Here is an 18,784-nt window from a genome sequence, read left to right on the forward strand (position 1 = left end):
TTTCTGAAAAGCCAGGAAAAAAAACCCCACCTCCACATCCAAACCTTGCTCTCCCTCCCACCACTGCCTTCTATTGCTGTCATCCGTACTGGAATACCACGCAGGAAGCCAACAGGATCTGCTCCTGACAAGTACTTGCAGTGTGTCATTCAGCAAAGCCAAGCAGCAAATGATTTCATCAGCTCCACAGGGACGTGGGCTTTGAATCTGCTGCAGGAACCTGCTTGAGGCTACAGCATTCAGAGCCCTGGGCTGCTGGCAGCGAGCAGAAGTCCGTGCCGATTTGCTGCAGGTCAGCTCAGACATGACCACATTTAAGCAGCTGATGTTCACTGTGGTCAATGAGATCTCCTTTTTCTTCTGCTCAGTTTGAGAGACCCTGAAGTTAGCGCTTCAGCAGCCTTGGCTGATGTGTAACCACAGGTGTCTTGGTGCTATTTACAAGCCAAAGCAGCACATTAAGTGATTTATTTTTTCTCCTCTGGCTAGGAGGATGGTCTGTAGAAATCCTTGGGGCTTTTTTCTTTTTCTTCCCCCCCACCCCCTCCCCTTAATCTCTTCAAATTGATTACACTGAAGGCCTGTTTGCTTTTGCAGAGAAGCAGCATGTAGAAGGTGGCTCTCATCGATGAATTTCACGTCCGTGACACAATCCCTCTCAAGTCCTCTTTAAGCCTTTTATTTCCAGGCTAAATAAACACCAATTTCAGTAATGTCTCATCTGCTCCCTTTAATTACTGCTGTTGAGAGAAAGTTTCTGCCGATGCAAATGTGCTATTTTGTCATGTCACATCACATTGCATCAGCCTTATATTTAGGAACAAAAAGAGGGGGAGGCTGAGACAGGATGTGGCTACAAATGGAACCAAAGGGTTTTCTTGAATTTAGGCTGAAAATAGACAATTGAGGCAGTGATGAGGTTTTTTAATTTTTTATTTTTTTTTTCCCCCAAGCCAGGAAAAAAAAAAAATCCATGAAAGGGAAAAAATCAAAGTCTGTGACGACAGAAGTGAAAAGCAGGGCTGGGGGAGTGAGAAGAGGGAGTTCTGGATGGAGGCGTGGGCTGGTGTCAGGGAAACGCTGATGAACTTCTCATTTACGCAAGCAGCCCTTGCTCTGTCAGCTTGGCATGAGGATTGGTTAGACCACAGACACCTCCTCCTGTTCCTCCTGTGCTGTCCAAGATGTCCCTGGCTGTGTGTCCTACCAGCTCGCTGCAGGGCCTGCCACCTGCCCTACTCTCTGTGAGCATCTCCACTTCGGCTCTCAAAGCTGAACTTGTCAGTTGCTGCCCAGCTTACTTCCATAGAATCACAGAATTGTTAGGGTTGGAAGGGACCTCAAAGATCATCTAAATTACAGCCCCCTGCCACGGGCAGGGACACCTCACTCTAGAGCAGGTTGCTCAGAGCCACCTCCAGCCTGGCCTTCAAAACCTCCAAGGATGAGGCTTCCACCACCTCCCTGGGCAACCTGTGCCAGGCTCTCGCCACCCTCACGGGGAACAACTTCTTCCTAACATCCAGTCTGAATCTGCCCATTCCTGGTTTTGCTCCATTCTCCCCAGTCCTGTCACTCCCTGACACCCTAAAAATTCCCTCCCCAGCTTTCTTGTAGGGCCCTTAAGATACTGGAAGGTCACAATTAGGTCTCCTTGGAGACCTACTGGGCTTTGCTAATGTGGATGTCTCAGCTTAGCACAGTCCCTTGCAGGAACAATCCTAAGTACCACACAGCTTTAGTCTCGCTGTTCACATAGGGATGTTCATAAGATTTTAGGGTTGTTTTTTTGCCTTCTCAGACCATTGTCAGATTCCCCAGTCTAAAATCCATGTGGTGCAGAGTGGCTCAGTGTTACTCAGCTCTCTGTGCCTGCTTATGTGGTTGTTGGATTTTTTTTCAGCTTTTTTGAAGGATTTCTTCTGGCTTCTGGGTCAGCTTGCAGAATTCTAACCTGGCCTTGAACACCCCCAGGCAGGAGGCATCCACAACCTCCCTGGGCAGCCTATTCCACAGTCTCCCCATCCTCATACTGAAGAACTTCTTCCTCAGCTCCATTCTAACCCTGCTCTGCCTCAGCTTCAAGCCATTCCCCCTTGGCCTGTCTCTAGAGACCCTCAGGACAAGTCCCTCTGCAGCCTTCCTGGAGGATCCCTTCAGGTACATATATAAATACATTATTTTATTTTTTCTTTTTCAAAGCAAGTCACAGAAATATGAAATGGGGAAGGAGGGAGCTGGATGTTTGTTTTAGAGTTGGGGTTTGTTTGTTTTGAAGTGAGTAAGTCTGAAAATAACTGGCTAAAAACTGCAGATCAAATGAAAAGAAACCATTAAGCATCCTCCAGATTGTTCACCCAAAAAAAGAAACAACAAACCCCACCACCCAACTGACAACACCACAACAGGAAAATGTTCTTAATTAATGTCTTCAGTGAAAGGGAAAAGCCTTGTGGATCTCTTCAATATATGATTAAATCAGTATTGTTTGGATAATAGGGCAGGGAGAGCCACATGTGTGCCGAGTGCTGTGTCAGATTCGTCAGGGCATGCTTTAATTCTAGTTCCCTTGCTGGATTGCACAGCTATTTGTCTGGGTATTGGGGTAATTTGGAGGGCTGAGTGAAGCCAGATGACTGTAATGAACTCATTTTGTGTCTTTGAGTCATTCTGGGGAGGAGGAAAAAAAAAAAAGAAAGAAAGATGCTATTTATGGGGTGTTTTGTATTGTTCAGACTTCTGTTCCTCCTGTCTCTCAAACTTTCTTTGGGCGACTGTCTTTGCGCCATCACCAATAATTACATCAAATTAATTCAGCATAATTGAGTTAATTATTAGCACTGGAGGTTTACAGCATGACTTCAATTGAAACGAAGCTTTTATCCTCCTTTTCCTGAGTCTTCACAGAATGTAAACAAATCTGAATCGTGGCTGGAACCTGAGACACCTCCGTTTCCATCCGGTGCCTGTGCCAGTCAGGGGAGCCGTCGTTCCCTCCCTCAGATGGGTGCTGATAATGTGCTGTCTGCTGGGCAGGGAAAGCAGCACTGTGCCATTCTGTAGCAGCATCCAAGTACTTTAGAAAAACAGAAGGGAAAGTTTCAACTGCCCCAGAGCCATTCAGTCAAAAGCAGAAGGAGAGAATAATCATTAATGGAATTTCAGATACACAGAGGATATGGAGCCTGGTTTAGATTCATAGAATGATTTGGATTGGAAGGGACCTTAAAGATCGTCTAGTTCCAACCCCCCTGCTGTGGGCAGACATCAAAAAGAATTAAGACATAGATTCCAAAGGTTCAGAGGATAGCTTCTTGAGTTAGCTGGCATGGGTCCTTGGGTAAGACACAATTAATAGCACAATCCCTTGCAGAAGGTGTTAGTCTGAGACTCAGAAGATCCATTTCCTATTCCCAGCTCTGCTATTGACTTACTGTGTGACTTTGCATGAGCCACTTAATTTTCTGGAGCACAGTTTCCTTTCTCAGGTATTTTCCTTCCTAGAGATCCGAGAGGCTTGGGTTGTCTCTCTCTGTTCGTGCATCCCTGGCCTAGGCACAGTGCAATGAGATATTTGGGTCACTGGTGACTGGATGTATTGCACTGGATCTCTGCACTGGGAGGCTGAGGCTCTGCCAAGGATAAAAGCAAGCTTTTACCTCTCGTGCCAAGGGCTGAAGCTCAGCTCCAGCTCCTGCTTGCCATGAAGTGCAGCTTGTTTGTTTTAATCTCAGATAGCAAAACTGGGAGTTGGACTCTCACATCAGGAGTTTTGCCTTGAACTTAACTCTACAGACAATAAAACAAACTCTTTTATTTCCCCACCCCTCTAACTTCATCTCAGCCAGGGCTATAAATCAGTTTCGTTACTGAATAATGCTGGTGTGTTGTGTGTACTCAGTGGAAAGCTGCTCTGTACCTCCAAAAGCTCTTGCAGAGTTCTGCAGAGCGTTTTTCTTGTGCATCACCCTGGTTCGATGGCAGAAATACCCAAAAAGCAGGAGGGAAAGTGGAAGCCTGAAGAAATCATGGCCAGGATCCCTGGCCAACAGGATATCCTGGATCTGTTTCTTGCTTCTGTTATTCATGTTAAGAATCTTGTTTAATTTCTTTATGCCTTTTGGGGGGAAAGGAGGGCTAAAGATATTTGATTGGTATTTGTTTGGTTTGGGTTCTGTGAGTTCTGGCTATGGTAAGGAGTCTTTAACAATGGATTCATTTTCTGCAACACCCTGCAGAAGGTGGATCAAACTGTCTTGTCTGAAAACAGCTTGAAAGATTCTGGGACAAACTGAAAGTGAGTCTGCTGCTGAGACTCTGATCCTAGGTTCAGATAGAATGAGCTGGGAAAGGAGATTGCCTCTTGTTTGCAAAGGTGCAATACAGAACTGCTACTCACAGTGTTTTGGTGTTCTGCATTGCTCCCAACAAGGTGGCTTTCTGTTCTGAGCAGCAGGCACCAGTGGCTTTCCATTGCAGGTACAACTGCAGCTCTCCCAGGGGAGTTGGATGAGATGACCTTTGAAAGTCCCTTCCAACCTGATGCATCCTGTGATTCTGAGAGTCTCACAGAAGAGGTTTTCCTTAGGCTGGGCCCTGGAGAGTGACAGTAAAGTTTTGGGGAAAACTTGAGATACAGCTTTAAGACCTCAGAAGTGTTCCTAAGATCTGGTGGGCATCTGCCCACATGATTAGCTGTTGGTATGGTAACAATCCCTGATTAGTGAACTCTGCAAGTTGAAATCCCTCTTAAGAGGCTGAAGACTCCTAGTCTTAAACGTTCTGTGGTACTGCTGCTTACAAAGCTTTCTGTCAGGAGCAGCCATCTATTTGGCTCAAGGTGTGGTGGGCCAAACCCACCCATGCCATGATTCCCACCACAGGCAGGGTTTATGCCAGGGGAGGGTTTGGTTCAGATTGTTGCTTGGAGTGAGAATAAAGAGTTGGGAGATGGAGAGCTGCGGCAGGGGTGGATTTGAAACAAGACAGCAAGTTGCTGCTGTAAAGGATAATGGCAGCTGGGAATGATGATTACAGAGCAGGCTGCAGGTAGCAGGGCAGTGTCCAAGCACTGTTGTCACTAGCTGGGGGGTTTGTATGGAGTTAGGGCTGGGGAGGTGGGTGAAATGAGAGGGCAGCCTGGAGAGCCCTGCTGTACTGCAGGCTGTAGTCCCTTGCAGGCTGGCTGGGATGTTTGCACTAAGGGGGTGTTAAGAGGCATGTGTTAGGCATTCTTGTGTGTAAAACCCCAAGGTTTTAATCAATCTTTGGAGAGCAGTGTGGGTCACAGTGACTTCTCTTGCTCTTTCTAAATTCTGGCTCTTCACCTTCCCATGACTTTATCTTTTTACTGAACCTTTGTACTTCTACTTTCCCAGGCAGGGCCCTTTCTGCACTGGTAGCTGCTTGTTTGTACTTTTAGCCTTTCTTTTAAAAAGATAAAGCTGCACTGCATGGGCAAGATGAGCCTGTCTTAAAGCATGAAGGTAAAGTAAACTTGAACCAGTTTCAGCCCTTCCTCAATCTAATTAGGAGCCCTGGCAAAAGCTTATGTACGACTTGCTTTCCTTCCCACACTTCTGTGACCCACACTTCATGGAATAAATGTTGTCATTAATCAAAGGCAGCGTGTTTGCACCCTTCAAAAGAGCTTTCATGCCTGATGCTGCCAACTGGCTATCTGTCCTTGAACAGAGTTTGTGGTGGCTTCTGTTGTGCCCACTCAGAAGATTCCAAAAGTATTAGAAGTTGATATAAGTCCAGACAGAAGATTGTTATGTTATCATGAAGTGGTAGGGAGGGCACTGACTGCTGAACTGGATCATTCCAGCAGGCAGCATTTACAAGGAGGGAAGGCAGGCACAGCTGGCTTTGTTTTAAAGCTGATGAGACCAAGGAATAACTCAACCCCTGTTCAGGTGTGATCTCAAAGGTAAATACTTGCAGATTTGGCCACTGAGGACAGAGTTCCTGTTGACAGCAGCTGAACTGAGCAGTTTACAGCTGGGAAGAGAAAGTTCTTTTGAGATTGTGCTTGTCAGAACTTTAAGCCAGAAGCCACTGTCAGGAGAAAAGGGTAAGCAGAGGTGCTTGAATTGCACCTAAACCAGGGAGATTCTTGTCCTCCCCTTGCAGCCTGAACTTGACATTTAGTGAGCATGCTCCAAAGAATACAACTCTAATTAGTCAGAGCCTGCTTATTAATTATCCAGCAGAGGGTAAGCTGGCCTGAGCGTGGGCAGCACGTTTCCTCACTGGTGTTGGGTTGCAGCAGCCTCCTTGCTTTATGAGCTGCTTGATGTATTGCATGGCTCTGCCCTGGGATCCCAAGGCAGTGTAAGGTAAAACACTTGCCCTCTGCCTTGGGTTAATTTATCTAATGGGTCTGCAGCACTGGAAGGATTCAGTGTTTTGATGACCAAACCCCAGAGCTTTTGTGCCTTTTTATAATCCTTTTTCTAATCACCAATGGGTTCCCTGTCACCAAACAGACTTCTGAGATCTGCCGTGTAGGCAGTGCCTGATCCCCCCTGGGCTCCTCTGATGCTGTGTGAAGCTGAACTCGCGCCCCAGGGCCCTGCCCCAAACGGGGCTGCGCTTGCACTGCCTCCTGACACTGCTGCTCTGCCTCATGCATCAAGCAAAGCACAGAGGAGAAGAGACACAGAAGTGAGCAGAACGAGCCTGGCTGTCAGCATTCACACGATGGGGCTTTGCAGATCATATTTAGGACAAAATCCACAACAATGCCAGGCCGCAGCTCGTCAGAAGTGATCACATCAAAGGGCAGCTCCTCATAAAAGCTCAGCGTGCTGCAGAGACGTGGTTGTTGGAAAGTGACTTCAGCATTGTGCATGCTCAGCCATACAGGAGAAGGGAACATCTACAGGGCAGGCCACGGCCCAGGGCTGCAAAACACTCCGTGGCTCTGTGCGTGGATGTGACTTGGTAGGGACAGGCACCGGCTGGTTTGCCTGGGGCAGCAGACCCCATGGAGCTGGCCTTGAACACCGCTCCACTCACTCTGCTCTGACCTCCTGGGGAGCAAAGAAAAGCCAGTGTAATAACCAGCAAGGGCACTTAGGGCGCTGAAGCTGCTGAGTCCTGCCGCTCTGCAATAAATTGTGAGTGTATTTCAGAAGTTCCAGCCTGCAGTCAGAGACCTGCCCTGCGTGGGCCAGCTGGGAAGCTGTGGAAGCTGGGAGGAAGGGCTGAGGTAGCCAGGCACTAAGGCAAGAGAGTGAGAATCCTTCTGGGTTAGCAGCACTCCACTTGGGGGTCTTCCTGGGCTGATGTCGAAGGATGAACCAAGATGCTTTGTGGTTAGAGAGGTTTCAAAAGGCTTCCAGTTTCATTCTTCTTGTGGCAGTTGGATGATCACTTGCCTGTGCAGAAGCTCCTGCTGTCTCATTTGGCACAAATACCGCTTTTGGAACCCATTCATACCAATAAGAGCAGGCCCAGTGAAGTCACAAGGAGCCAGGTTACAGAACTGGGCTATGGTTTTGTTAGTAGTAAGCTCACTAGTGATTATTTTTTCCCTTGCAGAGTCTCTCATTGGACATTTGAAGGAGGACAAATAATTTTGGCACCTTAGGTAAGATGATTTACACTAATGCTGCTTAATAGATGCTTTGCATTTGTTTTTCTTCCAAGTCTTTTTTTGTTTACAGGGTTGGTTTTGCTCAGTCCTCATTTGCAAAGTTCACCCTCACCTTCCCAGCGATTTTTATGGCCGAGTTCAAACAAAGCCTGCTGACACCCAGGGAGAGGGGCTTGGATTTGGGGTGGTTTTGGGGAATGTGTTTAGAACATCAGTGTGATCAACAAGCAGAGCCTTGAGCCAGCTGCCAGCACTGGCCCCAGCCTTCAGATCCCATAGGTACCTTCAGTCACACAGAGTGAGAAATGGTATCAGATGCTTCTAACTCTCCACTTAGAGTTTCTTTTCCTTCTAAGTTCTGTTCCCTATGCTTGGCTTTGTGTGGGATGGCAATGCTCAAGGGCAGTGCATTCCCCAGCAGACAACCTCACTGTACAGCTAGGTTGATCCTGGAAGCTGGTTCAGTGGACAGAGTGCTGAGGCAGTGTGTGGGACCCAGCTCCATCCTGCTGAGTGCTCCTTAGGTGTTAGTCTCAAACACCTCGAGACCTTTGCCCTGCAGAGGCGAGTGTCTCACCTGACTAGAGAGAGCTGCCAAGGCAGTGTTCCAGGCTCACTTCACAGCAGTCAAGTGGCCAAACTGAGTGAGTGAAATGCAGGCCTGTCTTGGGTCCTCATTGTTGAAAGTGGATGCAGTGCTCCTGTGCTGCTTTACAAGGCTAGTGTAAAGTCACTGCTTGAAAGGCCAGGAGGTGTGACTGGGATTTGGAATGATAAATGCCCAGGTTCATCTCCTAAAGATGTAATACTTTGGAGTAATAAGAGAACACACCTGCAGCCTGCACTGTACTGGAGGGGGAGAGGGATGGGGGAGCCAACCTGTAAACAGCAGCAGCTCAGGTAACTCTTGGAGTCCTTTAATTAGCACTTCCAGTCTCTGAAGCCCAGCTTTGGCTGTTTAACTAGTCCAGAGGGACTGAGATGCTAAGTGTGGAACCGTGGGGATTTGCTGGAAACACAGTGACAACAACAGCAGAAAGCCCTTCAGAGAGGCAGTGCCATGGTGTCATATCAATATCATCCTGGGTTCAGCTCTACCCTGGGTCAATTGACAGGCTTGCTAATGCAGAGTGCAAGATTAATTGGCTTTGGTCAGCCTTTGCTTGGCTATCTGAATATCATTATCAGGAATGTAAATGATTATGCCATGCAGGAGAATGCCACAATAGTCTCAGTGTCTCCTTTTCTACTTGCCTCTTTTTCAGCAGGGCTTTATCTAAATGCAAATGTGATTTCAGCCTTCTGATTAGGACATTATACAGTCATCCTTTCCAGAAAGGCACAATTAGTGGATTATTTTATTTCTGACTCAACAGTTCTTGGTTTAGATAGTTTGTTTGTTGTGCTATGCATGGTATTTAAATTATCAGAGGGAGATTTACATTATTAGTCAGGATTACAGCCAGACTTTGTGAGGTCGAGGGTGCTGTGGGGTTGGTTTTTTCCCCTTGGCTGATAAAAAATGGTAACATTTGTGGGATTTCAGGGGGCTGGGTTTAGAACAAAAGCCAACAGCTCAGATTCTTACAATATCCATTGTCCTTTTTGTGCCAAGGGAGAGGGGCAGTTCCAGCAGTGACCGTGTGAGTTCTCCCATGTGGTGGAACGAACCAGCGCAGGGTTTAACCTTACCTGTTTGGGGCATCAATTCACTGTTGTGTTGTACTCATTCAGTATCTCACTGCTTACTAGTGGGTCAGCTCATGAGATGCTGTCTCATTATACAGCCATTTTACCAGAGCAGCCATCAGGTCTCCATGAGCTCTGGTAGACTTCCAGTGATGTTGATGCCCATGAAGCCTATTTTCATCTCTTACAATTAGTTGTGATAATTTCTTATCAGCAGCCCAGGAGATGGTGTCCCTGGCAAGTACTTCCTTCAGGCAGTCATCTTTTTCTACTGAAGGCTAGAAAAGCTCTGTCTGAAGTGCCACCAGAGCCTTTCTTAGGGGCTGCCATGACACCCCTCAGCCATGACTCACCATCTTTCTGCAGGGCCTTAAAACTGGCCTGGTGCTCACAGATAAGCAGGTGGTGAGCTGTGTTGTGTGCTCTATTAGTCTACACAAAACCAGGCTCATATTACTGTCACCTCCTCCCCATTCCCATCCCACCTGTTTGGCTCATCTGCCTCATTCTGCCTCATCTTATGACTTGTCATTAGTCTGCCTTGTGGCAGAGGCTTTGTCATTAGCTGTGTGGATGTGTATATAGTGCCTGCCATGGGGGAGCCTGCATCCCTGACTGAAGGGGATGGGCACAGCTCCAGCAGAGATATCAACACTAATAACTGCAAGGCAAGAGGTTCTGCCACAGGAACAGCTCCCTGCTTTTACAAGATGCTGCTTTTGACAGAAGATAGATTCCAAAAGTCAATAGAGCATAGATTTTTCTATATGATCTTCCCCTTTGCTCTGCTGAGACCACACCTCAAATACTGCACCCAGTGCTGGTGTCCCCAGCAAAAGGACACAGAGCTGTTGGAGGGAGTCCAGAGCAGGCCACAAAGATGATCCAAGGGCTGGAGCACCTCTGCTATGAGTTCAGGCTGAGGGAGCTGGGGGTGTTCAGCCTGGAAAAGAGAAGGCTCCAGGAGGACCTTGGAGCTGCCTTCCAATAGCTGAAGGGATCCTACAGGAAGGCTGCAGAGGGAATTTCCCTGAGGGTGTCTAGAGACAGGACAAGGGCAGTGGTTTGCAGCTGAGGCAGAGCAGGGTTAGACTGGAGCTGAGGAAGAAGTTCTTCGGTACAAGGGTGGTGAGACTGTGGACCAGGCTGCCCAGGGAGGCTGTGGATGCCTCTTGCCTGGATATGTTCAAGGCCAGGTTGCATGAGACCTTGAGCAGCTCAGTCTAACTGAAAGGTGTCCCTGTCTGTGGTAGGGAGGTTGGAGTGGGTGATTTCTGAGGCCCCTTCCAGCTTAAACCATTCTTTGATTCTATGATTTCACCCAGCCTTGAAGAGAAGAGCACAACTGGTGAGGTGCTCAGGTTTGGCTTTGCACTGTGCTCTTGTGGCAGGAGTAGAGCAGTGTTGCAGAGGCCACAGCCCTCAAGAGACAGACACCTTCTGCATGTTTGTTGTAGAATTCTTCACTTTGCATTGAAGCATCATTCTCTCTGTGCCTAAATCATGAACACATCTTCAGTGTGCTGTGCAGCTGTAAACCAGCACAGCTCCTGTGAGTGCCAGAGGGATGTGCTACTTGACATCTACTTCATTACAGTCTGGGGGCTGGGGGGGATTTTGTTTAACTGCAAATGCAGATTGCAGTAGTTCCTTCCTCATTCTGATGGGCATCTTGTAGGTACAGAGTGAGGAGATCTTCCCCACTGCAAGAGGAGCTTAGACTACTCAAGCACACAGCCCAGGCTGGGGCATCCTAGTCTGAAAGAAAATTGGCTGAGGGACTTAAATGACTTAAGAAAAAGGGGTGGGGGGATAACCTAAATGGTGAGTAAGTATCATAAAGGGTGCTAAAATGATGCCATACACCTACTGCATTATTCAGTTATTTATTATCTTTATTCTTAAGAGTAATGATGTAAAAGTGCTTTTCCCCCCAAATGTTAATGTAGTTCTCTGCAGATGGTAACCATCTGTTAAATGACAAGGCAGTTAGTGTTTAATTAGCACTTCCTATAGCTTGGATGGACCTATTGTTACAATATGCAAGTGTAGGGAGGTGAAACTTGTTAGGTTTGTTCTTTTCCTGTTGCTGTTACTAAAAAGAAAGAAAGGAGAGGAAAAAAAGGGCATTTCAGACCTGTCAATGATTTGGCCTCATTTCCCCCAGATTCATACAGACTATCTCGAGGTGAAGCCCTGCCTTCACAGGCCAGCTCCCAAGATGCTCCTGAGAGATTTGCTAGGAAGCAGTGTTAAATTCCAACACCACTTGCAACAATTTTGAGTGTCCTCATTCTACACTGTCACCATGTGGATGGACTCTTCTCCTTCCCACATAGAAAGCCTGAATGAATCCAAGAGTAAAGGCTTTGCAGGAAGGAAACTCCCCCAGGGCTGTGACACTGCTTTGTGTATGTACAGCAGCTTGTGCTGAGGATCTTTTATTTCAAGCTAGAAAAAGCTTTACTGTTGCAATGCAGCTTAATATCCCCATCATAAAGTGGTCTTGTATGAGCTGCACACAAGGTATTTTAATACCTTGACCTATAACTAACCTTCATCTGTCCATTAACTCGGCAAGCTCATTTGTGTTGTGTTTTCCTCCAAAGTTTCCTCAAGTGATGCTGCTAAACCTTCATTTGCTGAGCCTGGTGGCATTATTGTAAAACTAATTAACACTTCTCAGTTTTTCAATCAGTCATAGAGTCACAGAAGGGTTCAGGTTGGAAGGGATCTCAGAGATCATCTGCTCCAACCTCCCCACCGTGAGCAGGGACACCTCTCAACTAGACTCACTGCCTGAGGCCTCATCCAGCCTGGCCTTGAACACCCCCAGGCAGGAGGCAGCCACAGCCTTCCTGGGCAGCCTGGGCCAGAGTCTCCCCACCCTCACATGGAAGAACTTCTTCCTCAGCTCCAGTCTAACCCTGCTCTGCCTCAGCTTCAAACCATTCCCCCTTGTCCTATCTCTAGAGACCCTCAGGTCTCTCTGCAGCCTTCCTGTAGGATCCCTTCAGCTATTGGAAGGCAGCTCTAAGGTCCCCCTGCAGTCTTCTCTGGGCTGACCACCCCCAGCTCCTTCAGCCTGAGCTCACAGCAGGCTAAATAAATGAAATCCCTCTTGATTTGTGGGGCTTTTGTTCCTGTTTGCAGCAGCTGAGAAGCTTGCAGATGGCTCCGCTGCGGCACGCGGAGCTGGTTCAGACCTCCCTGCAGCTGTATCGCTACCTGCTCCGCTGCTGCAAGCAGCTTCCCGAGGAGAGCATCCGGCAGCATTACAGGCACGCCATCAGGCAGGTAAGGAGCACATTTCTGCTGGTGGAGTTTAGTGTTGTGAGGTTTCACTGAGTTTTAGCTCCTCCTACAGCTTGGGCCAACCTTCTCTAACTCCTGGCACTTCAACTGTTCTTCTGCAAGCTTGAAGCCTTAGTGGATCTGAAGGGTTCTGCTGGAGCAGGTGAAGGAGCATCTCTTTTTGTTTGCTTTGAGGCTGAAACCTGCTTTCCTTGGCCTTCACCTCCAGTTCTTGAGTCAGTCAAGAGTGAACAATCAGTTCTTACTTACCTGAACACATCCTTTGTGGTGAACCTTGCTGGTTCCTTGTCAAGGATTTTTAATATCTCTCCATATCTATATCCATATCTGTCTATATATCTCCCACCTCCAACCCCCTCAGCTAGGTGAATGGCATTTAATTGTTTATATGGAGGTAATTCCATGCCTTTGAGCAAACCTGTTCTAGTTTTAACAGCAGGCAGTTTCAGTTCTGAATTGAAGTTCTTTGGGGTGGGTTTTTGTTGCTGGTGATGTATAAGCAGTGAATAGGAAATGATATCTGATAGGACTTCCTAGGGAAAGAGGTGCTGCTGTGTCTGTTTGCACCTCTTCAGATCAACAGTTTGTTTGCATCAGGTGTTTTCTCTGAGGTGTAGGTGAGGTCTGTCTGAGGGTGAGGCTGACTGCTCAGTGTGACGCTGTGAACCTTGCAGAGCTTCCGAGTTCACGCTGATGAAGACGATCCTGAGCGAATCCAGCAGATTATCAGGAGAGCCATTGAAGATGCTGACTGGGTCATGAATAAAGTAAGTGCATCAGATTGTCCAGGCTTTGCTCTCTCTCTCTCAGTTCAGATCACAGGGTGTTAGGGGTTGGAAGATCTGGAGGTCTTGGAGTCCAACAGTTACAGATCAAAGAAGAGAATGTCAGAAAGCAGGTTAGGAAAAGCAAACTGCTGCCTTGTCCTGGGTGAAAGGAAAGAGCAAACCACCAGAGGTTTAGGATGGTGGTAGTTCTTGCCTAATAATTCTCCTTTGCTGAGGATAAACTCAGGTGTGTTTTTTAGAGTCAGTGATGCTTTAATTTGTTCTCTCTCTAAATCCATTTCCATGAAGAGTTCTATTCAGCAGTGGTGTCTGGTGTGACTCTGTTGTGGAAAAAGAAACTATGAGCACAGGCTGAGGGGGCTGGGGGTGTTCAGCCTGGAGAAGAAAGGACTCCAGAGGAATCTTAGAGCTGCCTTCCAGTAGCTGAAGGGATCCTACACAAAGCCTCTTCATGAGGCTCTCTAGAGACAGGACAAGGGGCAATGGTTTGAAGCTGAGGCAGAGCAGGGTTAGGCTAGAGCTGAGGAAGAAGTTCTTCAGTGTGAGGGTGGTGAGACTCTGGACCAGGCTGCCCAGGGAGGCTGTGGCTGCCTCCTGCCTGGGGGTGTTCAAGGCCAGGCTGGATGAGGCCTTGAGCAGCTGAGTCTAGTTGAGAGGTGTCCCTGGGCATGGCAGGAAGTTGGGGTAGATGAGCTCTGAGGTCCCTTCCAACCTGAGCCATTCTGGGATTCTAATATTCTGCAAGCCCCAGTCTGTCAGTGTGCATCAGCTGCTCTCCTAAAAGGAAGCTGTCCTCTCTTAGTTTACATCACCTCCCAGAATGGTTTCACTTTTCTCTCTCGGGTCTTGCCTGTGGCTGCTCAGATCAGGATGCAGACCACACAGTGGCCAAATGGTTCCCTTGTGTCACAGTCACCACCCAGTGGGTGTGCCTCTTTGCTCTCACAGCCCTGAAAGTCACCACTCAAACTGCTGCCTTAGGTAGAAGAATGAAGATTATTCCCTGTGAAACAGCTGAGAGCCACCTGCACTTCCTTGGATTGCAATCTGATTAGGGAACATGATATGTTAGCATGGATTTCTCAGAGTGTAATGAAACAAGTCAAAAGTTCAGTTTGCTGTAAATATCTGTGATTTAATTTACTAAATGACTGTTAAGTCCTTCTCTCTGTCAGTCCATGAAATCCAAATGAGAATTGTTGGAGGAGCAGGCACAGATTAGTCATAGATTATAAAATTGTAGCAGCAGCCAAATCCCAGCACTTGCAGCCTAGTAAATAACTCTGCCTGAGCCTCATTCTAGTCTCCCTATAATTACAAAAAACCACCCTCATTCTGATTCTGCTGCAGAGATTGTGGTGTAGCCTGCTTCAGTGGAGAGCTGGTAACTGAACTGTGGGAGAGGAGGATCAGATTCACCGTGCCTGCCAAGAAGCATTATTGTCTGTTGCAGAGGGAGAGCCTATCAGCTTTCAATCTAACTTAAGGGAACCAGATCATTTTATGGAGATCATGAAGAGGGTTGTAAATCCTTGTCAGTATGAGTTGCTGCTTTTAGTTGTGTGCTTCCCCCAAATAATTGTGTTTTTCTTTTCCTTTCTGTTCTTCTTAGTATAAAAAACAGAAGTAGAAGGGGAATGATGAAGACAAGACTGAAATCGGTGACCATCTTTGGAGGACTTGCAGCCATCGAGCCCAGTGCTATCTTATTGCTTGGAGTTTTCTCTTAGATAATACAAATTCATATCTCATTGCAGTGTCATGAAGCTATATTGATATTTTGGAAGCTATTTGAGTCTGTAGATTAAAAGTCACAATCTAGGTTCCAAGTATTGGCTTGTACAGTCACAAACTTAGGTTAAAGACCAAACTTGTCTGAGCTTTGAGTAGCACAGAGCTGCTGGGAATGGAAATGTAATGGAGCACAAGTCAGTAACAAGTAATGAACTGTGCCCTGTCTGCCTGTCACACCTGATGGATTGCAGCACCTCATCTGAAAGGACTGAGCTGCCCTCTGAGCAGCTCTGAGGTGTGTGCTAGGAGACCCAGACCTGAGAAGTGCTCACGGAAGATCTGAGCACATCTCTCTGTGCTTGCTTGTGCAGCTGATCACGCTGTCAGGCCTAGATCCAGCCCTGCATAGCTGTGGCTGATACACTTACCCCGTGGGTTATTGGATGGCAAGGCTCTTCTGCCTCAGCAGCAGTGGATGTGTTTGTGTCACATCTGAATTAGGGCAGCCTGCTATGTCAGCTCATCCTCTGCCAGCACCACAGGTAGGTTTTCAGTGTGCAGCAGAGGTGTGACCAGAGCACAGACCTGGCTCTAGTCTAGTAGCAGACACAGAAGCAGGGGCTGCAGAGCAGAGAATGGATCCACAAGAGCTTGAAGCCCATCTGAGTCTTGAATCACAGTATTTCCCACCTGCCTGCCTGTGCCATGGCCAGGTCTGCATTCCAGCCTAGATCTGCACCTGATCTAATGGTTGCCTCTTCCTAGAGAGGTGGCTGTCACCCTGCTCTTGTGTAAGCTGGCACTGCTCAGGTGGGCTTTGTGCACCAAATGGTGGAAGCACTGAGAGGTGTGATGTACAGCTGTGAGTGAAGGCCTTCACAACATTTTGCACCGTGGAATGAATGCCCTGAGCCTGTGTTCTGTTTAAAACCACCACTCTGTCACCACCCTCATGGATTCTCGTCGGGGAAAACTCAACAACAATGTGAACTGCTGTAAATAAAATGAACGCAGGGGTAGAAGAGTCTCGCTTGCAGTGTTTGCTTTCAGCTGTGCTTGGCCCTTTGTGTCTCCAGGTGGCAGTGCACACTGTGATGCTGTCCCAGCTCTCAGCCTGCGGGAGCTGGGTTTGTTTGCTCTCTTTCCAAACTGTTGAGCTTCCTCACCTGCCAAAACAGAACCCAAGTGCTATGGCAGATCTCTCAGGTGCCAGATTTTCTTTCTTTTCTCATTCAGCCACGAAAGAACTGAAAAGAAAATCCCAGCTCAAGACAGTCGGGAGGGAGTGGTGTGCTGGATGTAACTGAGGGATGGAAGTGATGTGGTAGGAGCAGCTTCTGTGCATGCTAGCTTTTGGAAGGTGGCTGAGCAATGCAGTGCTTAGCAGGGTGCAGGTGATTGCTGAGTCAGGAGACATCATGAGTAAATATTTTTACAGTAGTGATTCAGTTGTGGGGCAGGGTAAGGTGTCTGAGTCTCTCTTGTTTTCACACAAACATAACCTGGCTTTCAAAATAAACCTTGTGCTGGGTTGGGAATGTGTGGAGGAAACTTTATTTACTCTCTTGTGGAACAAATCATTTTCTTGGTGGCAGGGAGACACGATGCAAACACCTGTTTGCTTCCTTGTGATATTGAAAGTGTCTCAGGTGTGTTTCTCCAATGACTGGGCTGAGGATTCATTCACCTGCAAAGCTGAGGCCTTTATGTTTTCAAGGCATGATGTAAATTCTGCTCTTTAGCAGCATCATTTGAGACCAAAGGTGACTTTATCCTGGAGTTGCCCTAATTTATCACTCACTGTTCTGTCTGACCTGAGAGTTTCTAGGGTGTATTGAATTATTATATTACCCTGGGTCACCTTTGAGCAGCTCTCTGCCTTACTGAGAGCGAAGAACTGTTCTAAGTCCCAGCAATGTCTTTGTTTGCTGTCAATGCCCTGTGTTAATTGCTTAGCTGCCAGTGGCTCTAGCAGGGCCCACTGCAGGAGAGAGTTGCATGGTTCCAGGCTTCATTCCTGCTGCTCCCAGGGGAGCACTCTTGGTTGCTCAGCCTCTTCCACTGTTCTCTGATGGCAGCTGCAAAGAAGATAACACCAAACAGGTTGGTGCCTCTGTGTTTCCATAGTCAGCATCCTGGAATCTCTGCAAAGAAGGATGTTGGGTGCAAAGGAAGTCAGAGGCTGTGTTGGGTGCTGCAAGCACTGTTGCAAAGTTGCAAAGCAAAAAGCTTGCAGTGCTCTTTAAACTGTTGATGCAACAAAAGCTGAATGTCAGTAAAAAGGACAAAGCTGCTCACAGGGGTGTGCTTCTGACTGAAATGAGGAACCCATTGCTGTACCATGCCAGTTCTGGTAAGTGAGTGCACTGTTGATAGGCAGAATGATTAAGGGCCCATCAGAAGGGCATGTCAAAGCCCCATCTGGCACTCTGATAAGCACTCCTATAGTTGCCAGCATCACTTTCAGTGTGGCGTGATAGCACCTGGCTATTGTTAGCCTGCAGGCCTCATGGTGTTTACATAAATGTAATAATTACATACTGGAAGCAAGAGTTTTGCAGCTGGTTACTGTAAGACCTTGAATCAATAACTCCTCCTAAGTGCTCATCTACAGTTAGAGGAGTTGAACAGAGGTAGCTGGTCAAAGGTTGTGTCAACTCTGCTAAACCAGAGAGAGGCTTTCACTGGAGGCTTGGTAGGCAAAACAAATATTAGAACAAGGAAAAGACAGTTGGGAGACTTCTGCTGGATAGCTTAGGGTCCTGCTTTTAATTAGTGAAACAGGAGAATGATTTTATTTGGATCATGTACTAGTGAAGGGAAATGGGGGGGGAAAAGTTCTTGGTCACTGGCTCCAGGTTGTAGACTTGGCAGCATTCAGCCTAAGGACAGAACCAGATTGGGTGCTCTGCTTTGTCTGGGCTCTGGACAGAGCAGTGGGAACCTGAAGCAGAAATGGTGTGGAAATGATGTGCACATCACACATGCAGCATGCTGAGAGGAATGGTGGTGGCTTAGCTGATGTGTTTTGGTGCACAGCTTCTTGTTCTGAAGCCCAGAGGCAGGTTCAGGAGTCTCCCTCTGCCCTTGCCAGCCTTGGAGCCTCCTGGAGAAGCTGTAGTGAAAATCTTTCTCCTTTTCAAGTTTGTTCATGTTAGGTTTTGGCATAGGAAGTGTTGTCCATTTCTGCTGTGTCTGGAGTCCAGGAGCATATTCTGCATGTCACCTGCTTCAAGGGGGTGTGTGTCATTCTGATCACATTCTTCTGTGACAAGTGCTACTGATTTCAATTCACTCTCGCCACTGAAAGTCATTTGAGCCTTGTGGGCACTGAGGAGAATGCTCCCACCCCAAGCCAGGCTTTGCTTAGTGCCATTTGTCAATAACTGAATATTCTGTGCATCATTCTTTGCATTTAGCACTTTGTAAACTCCTTTTCTTTTCTTTTCCCTCTCAGTTTGTTATGTCACAGCATTGCTTTTTGTCCAGAGACACGTGAGCTGGAGAATTTGATGCTAGACAAAACCCCCTCTTCTCTGGTGGTTGGCTCCCTTTCAGGTGCCATAAGGAAGTGGTCTTTACTGTAAGGAACAGGCATGCATGCCTTTGCTGAGGGAAACAAAGAGCAGGCACTGTGATCTTTTATCAAGAGAAA

General features: G+C 47.3%; 1 protein-coding gene across 1 annotated transcript in view; it reads left to right on the forward strand.

Moving 5' to 3' along the window:
* The window catches only part of LYRM9 (LYR motif containing 9), a 33,541-nt gene extending 17,430 nt beyond the window's left edge, over positions 1–16,111 (forward strand). Inside the window, exons 2-5 of the mRNA XM_054166540.1 lie at positions 7,549–7,597; positions 12,446–12,589; positions 13,282–13,374; positions 15,008–16,111. Of these exons, the coding sequence (XP_054022515.1) occupies positions 12,464–12,589; positions 13,282–13,374; positions 15,008–15,025 (237 nt within the window). The 5' untranslated portion in view covers positions 7,549–7,597; positions 12,446–12,463 and the 3' untranslated portion in view covers positions 15,026–16,111. The remainder of the gene's footprint in view (positions 1–7,548; positions 7,598–12,445; positions 12,590–13,281; positions 13,375–15,007) is intronic.
* The last annotated feature ends 2,673 nt before the right edge of the window (positions 16,112–18,784 follow it).

The sequence above is a fragment of the Dryobates pubescens genome, chromosome 13 (assembly GCF_014839835.1).
Source record: "Dryobates pubescens isolate bDryPub1 chromosome 13, bDryPub1.pri, whole genome shotgun sequence".
NCBI classification, from domain to species: domain Eukaryota; kingdom Metazoa; phylum Chordata; class Aves; order Piciformes; family Picidae; genus Dryobates; species Dryobates pubescens.